The 13,297-nt window shown below is 38.9% G+C and overlaps 1 protein-coding gene across 2 annotated transcripts; it reads left to right on the top strand.

The window, feature by feature from the left end:
* Positions 1-4,630: 4,630 nt before the first annotated feature.
* On the top strand, positions 4,631-9,929 carry saal1 (serum amyloid A-like 1). 2 transcript variants are annotated; one of them, XM_015964281.2, is made up of 13 exons: positions 4,631-4,767; positions 5,071-5,267; positions 5,803-5,904; positions 6,211-6,294; positions 6,402-6,481; positions 6,573-6,632; positions 6,711-6,826; positions 7,001-7,166; positions 8,168-8,250; positions 8,364-8,546; positions 8,668-8,825; positions 8,933-9,025; positions 9,620-9,929. In XM_015964281.2, exons 1-13 carry the CDS (start codon positions 4,764-4,766, stop codon positions 9,695-9,697), a joined length of 1,404 nt encoding a protein of 467 aa, XP_015819767.1. In that variant the 5' UTR covers positions 4,631-4,763; the 3' UTR covers positions 9,698-9,929. The 2 variants fall into 2 exon arrangements, with proteins under 2 accessions (XP_015819767.1, XP_054588968.1); XM_054732993.2 differs by having other exon boundaries at positions 4,638-4,767; positions 5,075-5,267.
* The last annotated feature ends 3,368 nt before the right edge of the window (positions 9,930-13,297 follow it).

The raw sequence follows: 13,297 nt of genomic DNA, 5'->3' as shown, positions 1-13,297 counted from the left end.
GTGTGTTGAGTTGGCGTCCGGTTTCTCCTATGTATGTTTTATTGCATATTTTGCATGGGATTTCGTAGATGACTCCACATTTTTGTCCAGCTGATATTTTGTCTTTTGGGTGTACTAGTCTATTTCTAACTGTTGTGTATGGCTTTGTTGGTGTGTTTATGTTGTGTTTTTTCATTGTTGCTCTTATTTTTTCCGTTATGCCTCTGATGTATGGTAGGGTTATCACTGGTTTTGGTTCTTGTCTTTCTGGGTTTCTGGTTCTTTTTTTGGGTTGTTCTTTGCTTTCTGTTTTTGTTTGTTGTTTTCCTTTGTTTATTGCCCATGTCGGGTATGCGCAGGTCTTTAAAGCGTATTGTATGTGTTTGTCCTCCTGTTTACGGTCTCTCTCTTCTGTTATTATGTTTGCTCGGTGATATAATGTTCTGATTACTGACATTTTGTGTATGGTGGGGTGTTCTGATGTCCATAATAAATATTGGTCTGTGTGTGTTGGTTTCCTGTATGTGTTTATGTTTAGGGTCCCGTCGGTCTGCTTGGTTATTTTCATATCCATAAATGCTATACTGCCGTCTGTCTCTAACTCATAAGTGAATTTTATGTTGCCCGTGTCGTCAATATTGTTTAAGTGTTGTGTTAGTGTTTCTGTTTGTCCTTTTGGTATGATTTCCAGTATGTCATCCACGTAGCGTTTCCATGTTTCTGTGTTTAAAAAAGAACGAAAGCATGGATTTAGAAAGACACAGCAAGAACACACCTAAAAAGAGTTACATGTTAACTTCAGCTCCAATACATTTGAGGTCCTAAGGATTTCCATCGTCATCATTAAGAAGTCACAGACTGGCTGAACTTAAAATGGCGTTGCCTTCTTTTTATATCTCCCAGTTGTTTAAGAATCTTAGTAAACCGGATTGGACTACTTTAATAAACAAACCAGATTCTGCCCTACCACAGACGAAAGTTCTGATTGGTTGAAAACAATGTGTCATGCATTTCCATGGTAATGCATATCAGTGTGTCTGGTGCAGCCCTGTTTATTCATTCAAACACATAACTCATGACATCTTTATTACACAGATCATTCACCTGATTATTAATGATCGACAAATGCTTTGATTAGCTTATCACAAATAAAGTACTTTGATTAATCAATGAAAAATGTTCTTCTTCTGTTCTTCTGTCTCTTCTCCTGGAATGTAAACATACTGAACCAAGCGTCCGACCTTGGCGGTGTTACTGTGTGAAGGGGCAGCTGTTAAGGGCAGACCATTATAAACTTCCTAACGCTACAGTGGACAAAGCGGGTTCAGAAAATGGATGGATAATATAATATAATATAATATAATATAATATAATATAATATAATATAATATAATATAATATAATATAATATAATAGGGACAATTACGAGTCATCAATTGAGCTCAAATGCCTGTATTTGGCCTGTGGAGAAAATCCATGCATGCGTGGAGAGAACATGCACCTGGGATATGACGCTGCAAACTTCTTGCTGCAAGGTGACAGTGCTACCACCTGCACTGCTATGCAGCCCTTTAGGCAAAACTGTGGACTTATTCTCTATAATTAACTGACTTTCTCTAAGTTGCAGTCCTGAAATTAGACCATAATACAATTTTGGCGTGGAAATGACGTCAGTACTGCTGTCAGCATCAAAATATCTGATTTGAAATCATGATAACTTATATATGAAAACAAAGTTTTACAAAGTTAGCATGAACCAAATCAAATCAGAAACTGCATCAGAGCTGCAGAAAAAGTGCTGTTTTTCATTTTTTGTACTTATTCAGAACATGAAATGTGTATTTATGTCACACTTGCATATGGTTGGAATGAATTATGAAGCATTAAACTATAAAAGTTAGAAACATTAAGAGCAACATTCTGAAACATTAGTCAAATCTTTGTACCTATAATTGTTTTTAATTTAACTGATTCATCCAAAATTGTTCAATTTGTGAAGTAAGTTCATCAGAAAACGAGCAGAACAGTCCTGGTCCTGTAGTGATCGTGAGATGTGGTTATTATTCCAATCATTTCTGGTTTAAAGGCATGATTGCTTTTAAACAATTCCCGAGTGCATCTAAGAGTTAGATGTGAACGTTTAGTTAAACCATTTCTCCACAGAATGTCCTGGATCTTTGACATCATAGAACTTGTTGGTCTGGGTGAGGTCCAAGGCAGCATTTCTATATCTCTGTCTCATTTTGCCAAACATTCATTTAGAAAAATGTCGTGCAAGATGATAAATGCGTGACTAGGAATTAATTCAGTGAACTGTAATGAAGTCAAATTCAACCAACAGCGAGACTTAATGAATATAATAAAATTATACCACCAAAGTATAATATTTGTTTTGATACAGTTAGAGTCCTGCAGTATCTTCATTGCATGTGGGTTGTATTTAGCACAGGATGGGCTACATCCTTGATCACCGTCACACACAGGAGTGCATGTCAGGTCGAGGTCTTACACTTTGATTCCTGTTTTAATGGAGAATGCACTTCGCTTGAAATAAGCCTATACCTAATAAAAATCTTAAAGACATGTGAATATTATGAAACTAAGTGAAATATTATTTTCTCACTTAGTTATTACCTTAATATCATCTTTGTTTTTCTTTTTATATTATCAGTTTAACTAAAATGATGACCATTATTGCCCTAAGTACTATTTTAAAAAGAGAGAAATGAATTTAGCTTGTTTTAATGATGAGGATTGTGTACTTTTTTTTAAGGAAACTGTAACCAGGCAGTGCATAGAGTGTGTGTTATTTTAGCAGGATGTTTGTGATGTATTAGTTAGACCCCTTCATACTTTTGTGTTTTACATCACAATAATGTTTAATCGTTAAAACTGGTTCAGCTTTACCTTTCTGATGCATGCCCATCTTTTCCACTTAATAAAAGCTTATTAGTCATTTGCACCATCTGTGATTATATCTTGAAAGCAAACACAATAGCTGCTCGTCACACAGCCGTAAGCTCCTCCAAGTGCAAACAGGGCTTTGAACCACTCCCACAGAGGCACAGCTGCAGGATGAGAATGGTACAAAGTTATTACAGTTATGTTGGTTGAAGGAGGACAGAACACTCTGAAAATGATTTTAATGCACTATGTATAATAGGAAGAGCTTTTAAATGTGTGCATTGACTGCTGGCAACAGTACCTGTCAACATTTGCTATGAATGAATGTGTGTGAAAACTCAACTAAGCCATCAGAACAACTCAACACGAGCAGAACATCTATTTTAGTTTTATGGGACATATTTAATCATATGAATCTTTTACACAGTAAATATCAGGGTCTAAATAAAGGATTTATAACATGACGTTTTATAAGACAACTAAAAAAAACTCATAATAAGAGTTGGCCAAAAGTTTTAAAACAAGCTGACAAAGATCAGTTTCATAATTTGGGTCAAAGGTCAATTGGTCTCTGCAGGGCTGTGACACACCGAACGACAGGCTAGCTTATCAAAGCATGACCAAAAACTACACAGAAAATTAAACCCTTCTCTGTAACAGAAGCAACACCCAAACTGCAGCTTAAACTTTAAATCAAACAGCCACACATAAGTACTGCACCGCCTGCTCTTGCATGGCCCGAGGCCAACAGCACACGCAGCTTAGAAAGACAAATCCAAAGATTAATACTAGTAACAAAATAAAGGAAATAGAAATGCAAACATTAACTATAGGTGATGATTTCTGCAATCACCACTGCTGAGAACTAAACAGTGCATTCAATTCTCAGTAATGTAACATCAAACATTACTGGTATTAACAAACCGTCACCCTGACCTCATCACTAAACACTCAGAAATAATTTGTATAACAGGTTTTATATTTGAACATGTCTCATTCTGTGTGAGAGAGCAGAACTGCACAGCAGCATTATTACTTGGAAACAGCATAAGACTACAGAAATAACTCAGAATAAGCCTCTTAGGAGGAGACAGGGCCAGGGAGAACCGTCTTTATCGACTGTATTTCCCGCTGTACATGCCACCTCCCTCTGCTCCTCCGCTCATCCAATCCTGGGATAATATCATTCAAGATATAAGTATAAACTCTATCAAATGAAGTTTTAAACCTAGTCTTAAAAGTAGACAAAGTGTCTGCCCCCCTGACTGACGCTGTGAGCTGGTTCCACAGGAGAAGGGAATGATATGTGTAAGCCCTGCCCCTTATTGTAATATTTAGAAATTCTAGGAACCAACCGGAGGTCTGAAAGCAAAGTGCTGTTAGGAACATATGGAACAATTTCTTGTGCGATGAAGCTGGATTGTTGAGATCGTATGAGAAGGAAGATCTTTGAATCTATTCTGAATTTAATTCTGAAAGTTTAACTATTTTGACAGTATATTTATGTATGGAACTCTCTCTCTCTCTCTCTCTCTCTCTCTCTCTCTCTCTCTCTCTTTATTATTATTTGTTTCAAATAATTTTATGTTTGAGGTGGGTGAGGGTCTGTATAATGTATACTGTATATGTACAGTCTATGGTGAGGGTTTATTTAACAGATAAAAAGGCCTACAGAACATGCAATTCCTCATCAATCCTGTAGAAGGCGGTGTCATTTTTACAGCCAGATGGTCGACCACAACAAGATGGTTTGCGCATGCGCAGCTTGGGGGGGTTTTCTGAATGGACACTTTCAGAATTTAGCTTTGCGGTAGTTTAAACGACCCAAAACAGTAATTTGGACTTTTACCTACAAGCTACTTTGGTCAAAAACGGTCGACATGGGTGAGTTTAAATGTATAAAGCTTATATATGACAGCTAACCTGTATCAGTGGCACAAACGGCTACTAGCTTACTTCGTACATTTAACCCACCGAGGCAGTTTTACTAAACAGAACATCAGAACTTAGTGCATTTTTGTTTAGATGTGTATCTATTTGTTGAAACGATGAATTTTGATATTATAGCTAAACAATAATAAGAGGATGAATTTGCAGTGGATTTTGGGAAGTTTTGTGGGTGTGCTACACAAAAGCAGCTGTTATAAAGGACTAGATGGGAAGTTTATTCTCTGTTTATTTTCCCAGACAGTAGCGTTGATGGTGCTGAGCATGAAGAAGCGGACAGATCCTCACCTTTGTCTGGGACACGGTCTCCTGTGATGGACCGTAACCCATCACCACCTCCAGAGAAAGCTGTGGGAGAGGATGATGATCTCGATGCCATTGGAGAAACTATTTACAGCAAGCACTGGATTTTCAGCACCCTGACTCGCCTTATTAATGTAGGCAGACATCTTCTTGCCAAATTATTCACTTTTAAAACACTTAATAAAGATCAATGTTCATGAGTTAATTGGGTCAGTTGGATAGGAAGATTAATGCCCTGTAATGGTCTATATTTTATAGCGCCTTTTTAGGACTATACAACCCCCCAAGGCACTTCACAACACAATCAGTCATCCACCCATTCACACACACATTCACACTCTGGTGGGGATGAGCTACGATGTAGTCACATCTTCCCTGGGATGCACTGACAGAAGCAAGGCATGCCTTGCCCAAGGACACAACAGCAGAATTCTCTGGTGGGAGCCAGGATCAAACATGCAACCTTCCGATAGCTGGATCACCGGCTCTACCTCCTAAGCTACTGCTATTACTGTCAAGTTTGAAATCATAATGACAGTCTTACAGTACTCACAGATGCTATTTTCTGTCCATAATAAAAGTGAAGTTTTTAATCCATCTAGTGCTCACTGATTCTCATGCACAGTTACAGGTAACTATCTGAATGTGCAAATTTGTGTTGTCTTGCAGATGGTTTCGGAGCATTCACAGGATAACTCTGATGGTCAGATGCAGCTCTCTGATGATGATGAGGAAGATCTCTGTAAAGTCTGGGATATGGCAATGGATAAGGTGCAATTCTTCACCTGTATCTCTCCATCTTGTTTGATTTGTCATTCTCTGCCAGATTTGAAAGTAGCTTTTATTTTAATAATTAAGTTTGTGAGGTAAATCTAATAAAAGGCAATTTTTTTTAAATAGCTTGAGCTGGACATATGCTTTCCATAATCATCACATTTATTAGGCTGTTTTAAAATAAACATGATCTTGCTAAGGTGGCACGCACACATTGTTTCCTCAATTTTCTACGAAATCATTCTATTGAAATAGATTTATTAACAGTCAGATATTTGTTTGCTTTGTGCCATGTCCATGCAGGATGTAGCAGGCTTTCTGCAGGAGTTCAAAGCTGCTGATATTCTCCTCGGAGTCATCACCAAATCTCAATGTCCACGTCTTACAGTGAGTGAACGCCTTTTCAGCTCGTATGAGCCACAATGTAATCTTGTGGTATTATATTGATTTATTTTTAAATTTTTGAATATTTCTTCAACTTTCTCCTTCATTAGGAAATCTGTGTGGGAATCCTTGGGAACATTGCTTGTTTTCCTGAAACATGTGTCACCCTCAGCCAAAACGAAGATTTAGGGTGAGTCGAAACCACCGGCTCCCAATTTAGTCAAATAAACAAATAATTGATACTTTTGTGTTTATCAATGCATTTCCCTGTGTATCCACAGAGCTGTGCTGTTGCTTCTTCTTGAAGATGCTGATCCCCCAACACTTTTGGAAACCAGCAGGTAATTTTATTTTCTTCAGATTTGTTGATTGAAAAGTATTTTAAAATGAAAAATCATCTTATCAGGTGATGTTTTCAGGTTGCTGCTCACCTGTTTGTCTCAGAAAGACGTCTGTTCTCTTTGGCTCCAGCGAATCCGACAGCAGACATCTTTGTGCTCCAACCTCTGTTTCATCATGTCCAGTTCTACCAAAAGTACTTTATGTTTAATTAATACTTTACAATAATAATCCAATTTGTGCTTTTGTGGGAAAATGGGGTGTTTTGATGTTTTATGATGACTTTAGAGTCTTTATCTGGATTATATACATGTAAAATATTTTCTTGGTTGTAAAATGTTTAATTTATGTACATTTTTCACATTTGCAGCGGACCTGCTTGAGAAGGTGGGCGAGCTGGTGGACAAGCTGTTTGACCTTGATGAAGAGTTGATGAGGAGTTGGATCACATCCTCGTCGTGTGAGAACAAGGAGGATGATGATGAAAACCAACTGGATGTAACATTTTGTCTCCTTGAAGCAGCTAAACAGCTGAGGTAGGAACCGAGAGAAACATACGTATGAAGTGGAAGGTCCTGTGCTCAAGGGAGTAGGTCACAATATATATTAAGTGGTTTTTAGTTTCAGACCTAATTGCAGGCTGTTTGTCGAGCTGTCAGAGAAATGTAATTAATGTTTTTTTAAATTAATTTCTGTATGTTTTCCCCTCTGGCGCCTCGGGGTTGTTGCAGAAAGCTGCTCTCAAGTCAGACTTGTTTTAATTTAGGAGAATTCAGGACGTTTGTATTTCTTAAACTTGCAGACTGTTTTAGGAATACTGTGCTCTGGCATATTTCATGACTTATGTGTAGCCGCTTACTGAGAGGTTGGTTTGTAGAAGCAGATTGATGGCCCCATGTTGTTGTTCTTTTTAAAACACAGAAACAGTTTTGTTTACCTGTTTTGTCGCTACGTTTCGCCGGCAGCTGCAGGCTTCTTCAGGCTGACGCTGATGGTGGTGCGTCACTTCCTTCTCCGTTTATCTGCGGGCAGCAGAGGACGTTGTCGCCCTCTACTGCCCGCTCTCCCCTCTCCGACGATGCAGTCCCATGCGCGGTGTAACGTGTACACTCCGTCGTCCCTGTTCATGGTCCCACATCCACGTCTCCTGCAGCTGCCGGCGAAACGTAGCGACAAAACAGGTAAACAAAACTGTTTCTGTGTTTTAAAAAGAACGACAACATGGAATTAGAACGACACAGCAAGAACACACCTAAGATGTTCAAAGATTGATGGCCCATTCAGCCTGCTCCTGAGCTGCATCAGAAATATTAATGATTAGTGTACTACCAGTTTTCTTCATAAAGAAGTAGGCAGCCGACTGATGATTAGTTAATAATTACATTTAAAATGTTTTCTAACTACACGATAACACAACTTGACACATCCTACAGTTTCAGAAACTAAACAGTGATATCAGCAGAAGCAACAGATACGATTTTGCTGCTGTTTGCTGCTTATTACGGGCAAAAAAAACCTAAAATCATGATTCTTGTAGATCTGAGAGTCCAAATGGCGTAGAGATTTACCTTCACATCCTCCAGCTCCTCACCACTATAGAGGAAGGCCTTCAGCTTTTTGGTAAGAGCATTCCTTCTAATTTCATTAAATCAATTAAAGTTGTTTCATGCAGCCGCAACAGGAGAGAAGGTGAAAGGAAGGTCTTAACAAATGAGTATTATTGTTTACTTCAGCTGCTCCTGACGGACCTGGCGCATCGGTGCGGGACTTTGTCTGTGACGTGTGTGAGGACCTCTGTCAGACAGATGATCTTCCAGTTGTCTTGCATGAGCGGAAGAGTGTCTTGGTTCAGGCTTTTTCTGTGCTTCAGGCTCTTTACAGATGTCAGGATCAGTGGCGCAGCAGAAGTGACTCAAGTAAGTTTCCTCTGCATTTCTCTGTAATACAGCAGGTGTTTTTAGTTTTTCTTAATAGTGAGTAAAGCAAATGCAATCAAATTATTTGGTTAATAATTATGTGATTTGTTTTTGTCTGTAGTTGTGCCCCTAATTGGTAATGTCCTCCGAGTGTGCCAGTACCACAGGGAGTGTAAGCATGAAGCCACAAGTAAGGGCGGTGCTGAAGATGGACAGCTGGAGACGCTTGCAGAGATCACAGCAGAGTTTTTAGCTGATCTTTGTCTTGATATTTCTAAGGTAACATTAGGAAGAGTTGTCTTCATTTTTTTATGGTTTAATCACATCATTAGAAGATCTTAATTAGGAAATGATTCATTCAGGATTCGGTGTGTTTTTCTGTGTAGGATACGGTTGCAGACTTGATGAATAAAGGTTACCTGACAGAGAAGACTTGTCTCGCTGCTGCTTCCTGTTTACATCATAAATTTGAGACTGCAGTAAGTTCTCCCCCCCCCCCCCCTCTCTCTCTCTCTGATTCTTATATAGATACTGCATTCCATTGGGAAGTAAACAATCTGCCTCTTTATGTTTCTCATGAGCATTAGGAGCTTGTTTTTCTTCCCACTCCACAGACATTAATCACCTACACCTACCAAACAGCACGCTGAGATAGTTTACAAACCAGCTGTAAGTGTTAATGATCTGAGGAGTCAAGATTGACTTTGATGGTTTAATAATTAACCCGATATTGTCCTTTCTTCTTTCTTTCTCTCTATATTTGCTATATAATAAAGGGCCTTGTAGACAGAGATGGTTTACAAAACAAAGTTTCTGAGTTCCCTCATAATTATGTGTGGAAACTTTAATATGCTGAGGTGTTGTTGGTTTTTGTTTTGAATAAGATGCTTTTATATTTTAACCAGAGGTATAACAAGGTTGTTTGTAGTTAATCACCTCAGAACCAAATTTATCATTAATTCCTGAGTTTGTATCTGACTGGAACACACACACACACACACACACACACACCACAGTGCTCTCTGGAAGATAAAATGTGATTTCTATTCTCTCCCTTTTCTACTCTTGTTCAGTTTCAGCACCTACAAGCCGAATTGTCAGAGGCTGATCCTAATTTGGCAGAAGTGATGAGGACACAGTTTCCTGTCTGAGCTGATCCCAGTTCAGCTTTCATTCAGCCTCCCTCGGCTGCTTTTTATAGCTGCTAGCATTTCCCCTCCGAAGATCCTGCTTTGTGTCTGAATATTTGCTTTTCCACTGGATGGACACCACCAGTAATAGACTTCATCCTCTCTTTTAATAGTTCACTATTAATAACCAGACTATTTTTGTACAGTGATCAACAGATTTTTTTTTAAAATAAAAACATGTTTTTGAAGCTCCTATCGAATCATTGTTATTTAATTGAAGCAAACAAAAAATGTCTCAATAGCTAATGTCATGAAAAAATATTGCAGTTTAAAAACATTTTTGCGATTTTCTTAACGAAGATCAACTTAAAGATGCCCCAGCAGCACCAAAAAGAGTTATTTTTCCCATCAAATTTCCCTGTAAGTTTCTTTATGAAGGTTTTCTTGTTGTAGGTAGTTCCTGAACCGTTTTTTTTTTTTTATTTTTGGGGGTGGAGAAATGGAGATGTCTTTACTGATCAGCTAATGGCCAGTCTGAGTGTAGCCAAGTTCAAAGTGTTCTGCTGCCATCTTAAAACTGCTCCAATCTTAAATAATTCACTTCAGTTCATGTGAAAGATAATAATAATAGAATAGAGTACTTTGTCAATTTCTTCGAATGTGCTTGCCATACAAAGGAATTGAAATTACGTTTCACAGTGTCCCATGCGTAGACATTAGCATGAAGTGCAGATGCACAACAATAACAAAAACAAAAAATATCCCTAACAAGATAATATTAAACAGGTAAATATTGCTAATAATATACAAAACATATAGCAGCAGCATAATAATAATAATAATTAGAGATCGAGTGAGAAGCTCGGTCATCTGGGAGGGGCTCAGAGTAGATCCGCTCCTTCACATCGAGAGGAGCCAGTTGAGGTGGCTCCGGCATCTAGTTAGGATGTCTCACTGGTGAGGTTTTCTGGACACATCCAACCGGTAGGAGACGCTGGAGGGACTATTGTCTCTCAGCTGGTCAAGGAGCTACTTGGGGTTCCCCTAGAAGAGCTGACCTAAGTGGCTATTTTAAGATTACAGCAATACACTTCTGTTTAGTTGTGTTCAGATTAGCTGTTAGCAAATCAATCCTGTAGATCAATATTTCTCTATATTTCTAAAGAAAGTAATTCCAAAGGGTAAGAAGGGATTTGGGGGTAAAATGCACTTTCTGGTTATTCTCCATCTGGCTGAAATTTGTAACCATAACATCTATTTAGCTGCTTTGTTTTTACAGCAATAATGTTTTCTGGTTGTATTAAGTATAATTTCCACATGAGAATAGTGCTGAGTCACCCTTTAAGCATATGAGTAATGATGCTAAAGCTGATTGCAACATCAAGTGTTTACAAAGGGTGACAGTCACTCAGTAAGGACCAAATAAAATCAGATGAAAGGCTCCGAGCCTGGAAACAATAAACTCATTTGGTTTCCAAATGCGGCATTTCACCCACTCAGGAGAAAAACCTGCGCGCTTCCAGCTGGCTTACGAAGGCAGCGTGAATATAGCAGCTTTTTAATTAAAGCTTGGATTGATATGCAGAACACTCTTTCTAATGGAAATCCCAAGGTGCCGCGGTCGTACGTGGCGGACGGACATCATTCTTTGGGGGAGGGACGCGTCTCTTTTAAGTGTGCTCTTTCTAGACACGGGTTGACCCTTTTGCTGTGATGCTTGTGAGTTTGTTTGTGAGCTCTTCCATGTTTGTGTGTGTTGGCTGCTGCTGGCCCTGCTGCTGGGTGAGTTATGTCACAGAAATCAGCGTGAAGCCCAGATGTTTCCAGCTGCCCTGTCAGATTTCATCTTTAGACTGTCAGTTAAGAAATGCCTGAAGCATCCTGACTTTATGAACACAACACAGCTGTGTCATAGTGGTGTGTTCACTTTAGTGCAGGATCCTCTGCAGATCACTCTCAGGTCTGATGTTAAAGGTCATTTATGAAGGTTTTACTAAATCTTCCCAGATCAGTCAGTGCTCCTTTGGGGGCAGCAGCAGCTCAACAGGTTGAGCGGGTTGTCCAGTAATCGGAAGGTTGCAGGTTCGATCCCGGCTCCGGAAAAAGAATTCTGCTGTTGTGTTCTTGGGCAAGACACTTAACTCACCTTGCCTGCTGTTGGTGGTCGGAGGGACTGGTGGCGCCAAGTGTGTGATCGCTTCTGTCAGTGCGCCCCAGGGCAGCTGTGTCTACATCGTAGCTCATCACCATCAGTGTGTGAATGGGTGTGTGAATGGATGAATGATACACTGTAGTGTAAAGCGCTTTGGAGTCCTTACTCTGAGAGGCGCTATACAAGTGCGGGTCATTTATCACTTCTGTAACAAAATATAAGGATTATGGAAAATAGATAAAGGTTTTCATTTGAATACTTTGAGATAAAATTCAACAAGTAATTTTTCCTTGGAAGTATTCTTGCAGCTGCACAAACATGTGGGCAGACTTTAAGTATAAAGCAAACTAAACTGAGCTAATAAATAAAGGCATTTGTTAGATATGTCATGTGTTAAAAAACATAAATTACTGAACTTCAATAACTTAATGAAACCTAAAAGAGTCTGTTTAATATATAAAGTCTTACACTCCCTTGCGCCACCACCACTAAAGCAGTTCATTAGGCATAAAGAAAGCTCAAACAGGTCTACACGAGCTACGATTCGAGGAGAATTGTTTATACCACATAGACGGACAGCTTTTGGGCAGAATGTCCTCTCTGTCAAGGGTGGCCATCTGTGGAACAGTCTTCCTCAACCCATTAGAGAATGCTCGACTTTCAATTTGTTTAAGGCAAAGGTTAAAAACTGGTTATGGACAAATCAAGTGTGTGAGCATGTATGAGTTGTATAGTTTTAATGTTTTATTTGTGAATAGAATGGTGTGCATGTGTAAGTTTGGTGATGGAGTTTTTATTATGAATGAATGATGAATTTTTATGAATTATGTCTTTTTATGTCTGAAGACAACAGATGGAAATTAGCCTTTGGCTATAATCTGGCATGTTTACATTCATGTAAGCTGCTTTTACATTTATGTTCATTAACATGCACTGTCCTAAATAAATAAATATATTGTTGAGTGCATACATGTGCAGTCCCACGCAGCATCTCTGGATTTCTGGCTCATTGAGCGCCATCTGCTCCAGGCAGGTTAACGAAAACACATCAGACAGTTGCTGGTCAAATCAAAGCTCCGTTCAGCTCGTTTTCCAAGTTCCCTGTCCTTCGTTTCCTTGTCTCACAATCAAATAATGTGTTTATGTAACTCCCAAACATCCCAGAGCTTTCCCACATGTGAATGAGTGAACACAACTTCCTCTAATAGGAGAAAGTAAAAAATAATAATCTAGGAATATAATTCACCTTGATGTAAATTGATCTGTTCTCTGTTTGTTTACAAACTGATTTATGTATTTAAAAAATCATTTTTTGTGATTATGTGCGAATGTAAAAATGCCTTGATTTTGCTAATATATCTGACAGGATCAGCTGAGAGAAAAGTTTCCAGATAAATACGGTTTAGCGTGTTTTCCTGGGGGCAGGTGTTGTCCGTCACCACGCAGCATTATGCTGCTGTTTGCTCTGC

The sequence above is a fragment of the Nothobranchius furzeri genome, chromosome 4 (assembly GCF_043380555.1).
Source record: "Nothobranchius furzeri strain GRZ-AD chromosome 4, NfurGRZ-RIMD1, whole genome shotgun sequence".
Taxonomy (NCBI): domain Eukaryota; kingdom Metazoa; phylum Chordata; class Actinopteri; order Cyprinodontiformes; family Nothobranchiidae; genus Nothobranchius; species Nothobranchius furzeri.
Note: the sequence above shows the minus strand (reverse complement) of the source record. Positions and strands in the feature narration are given on the sequence as shown.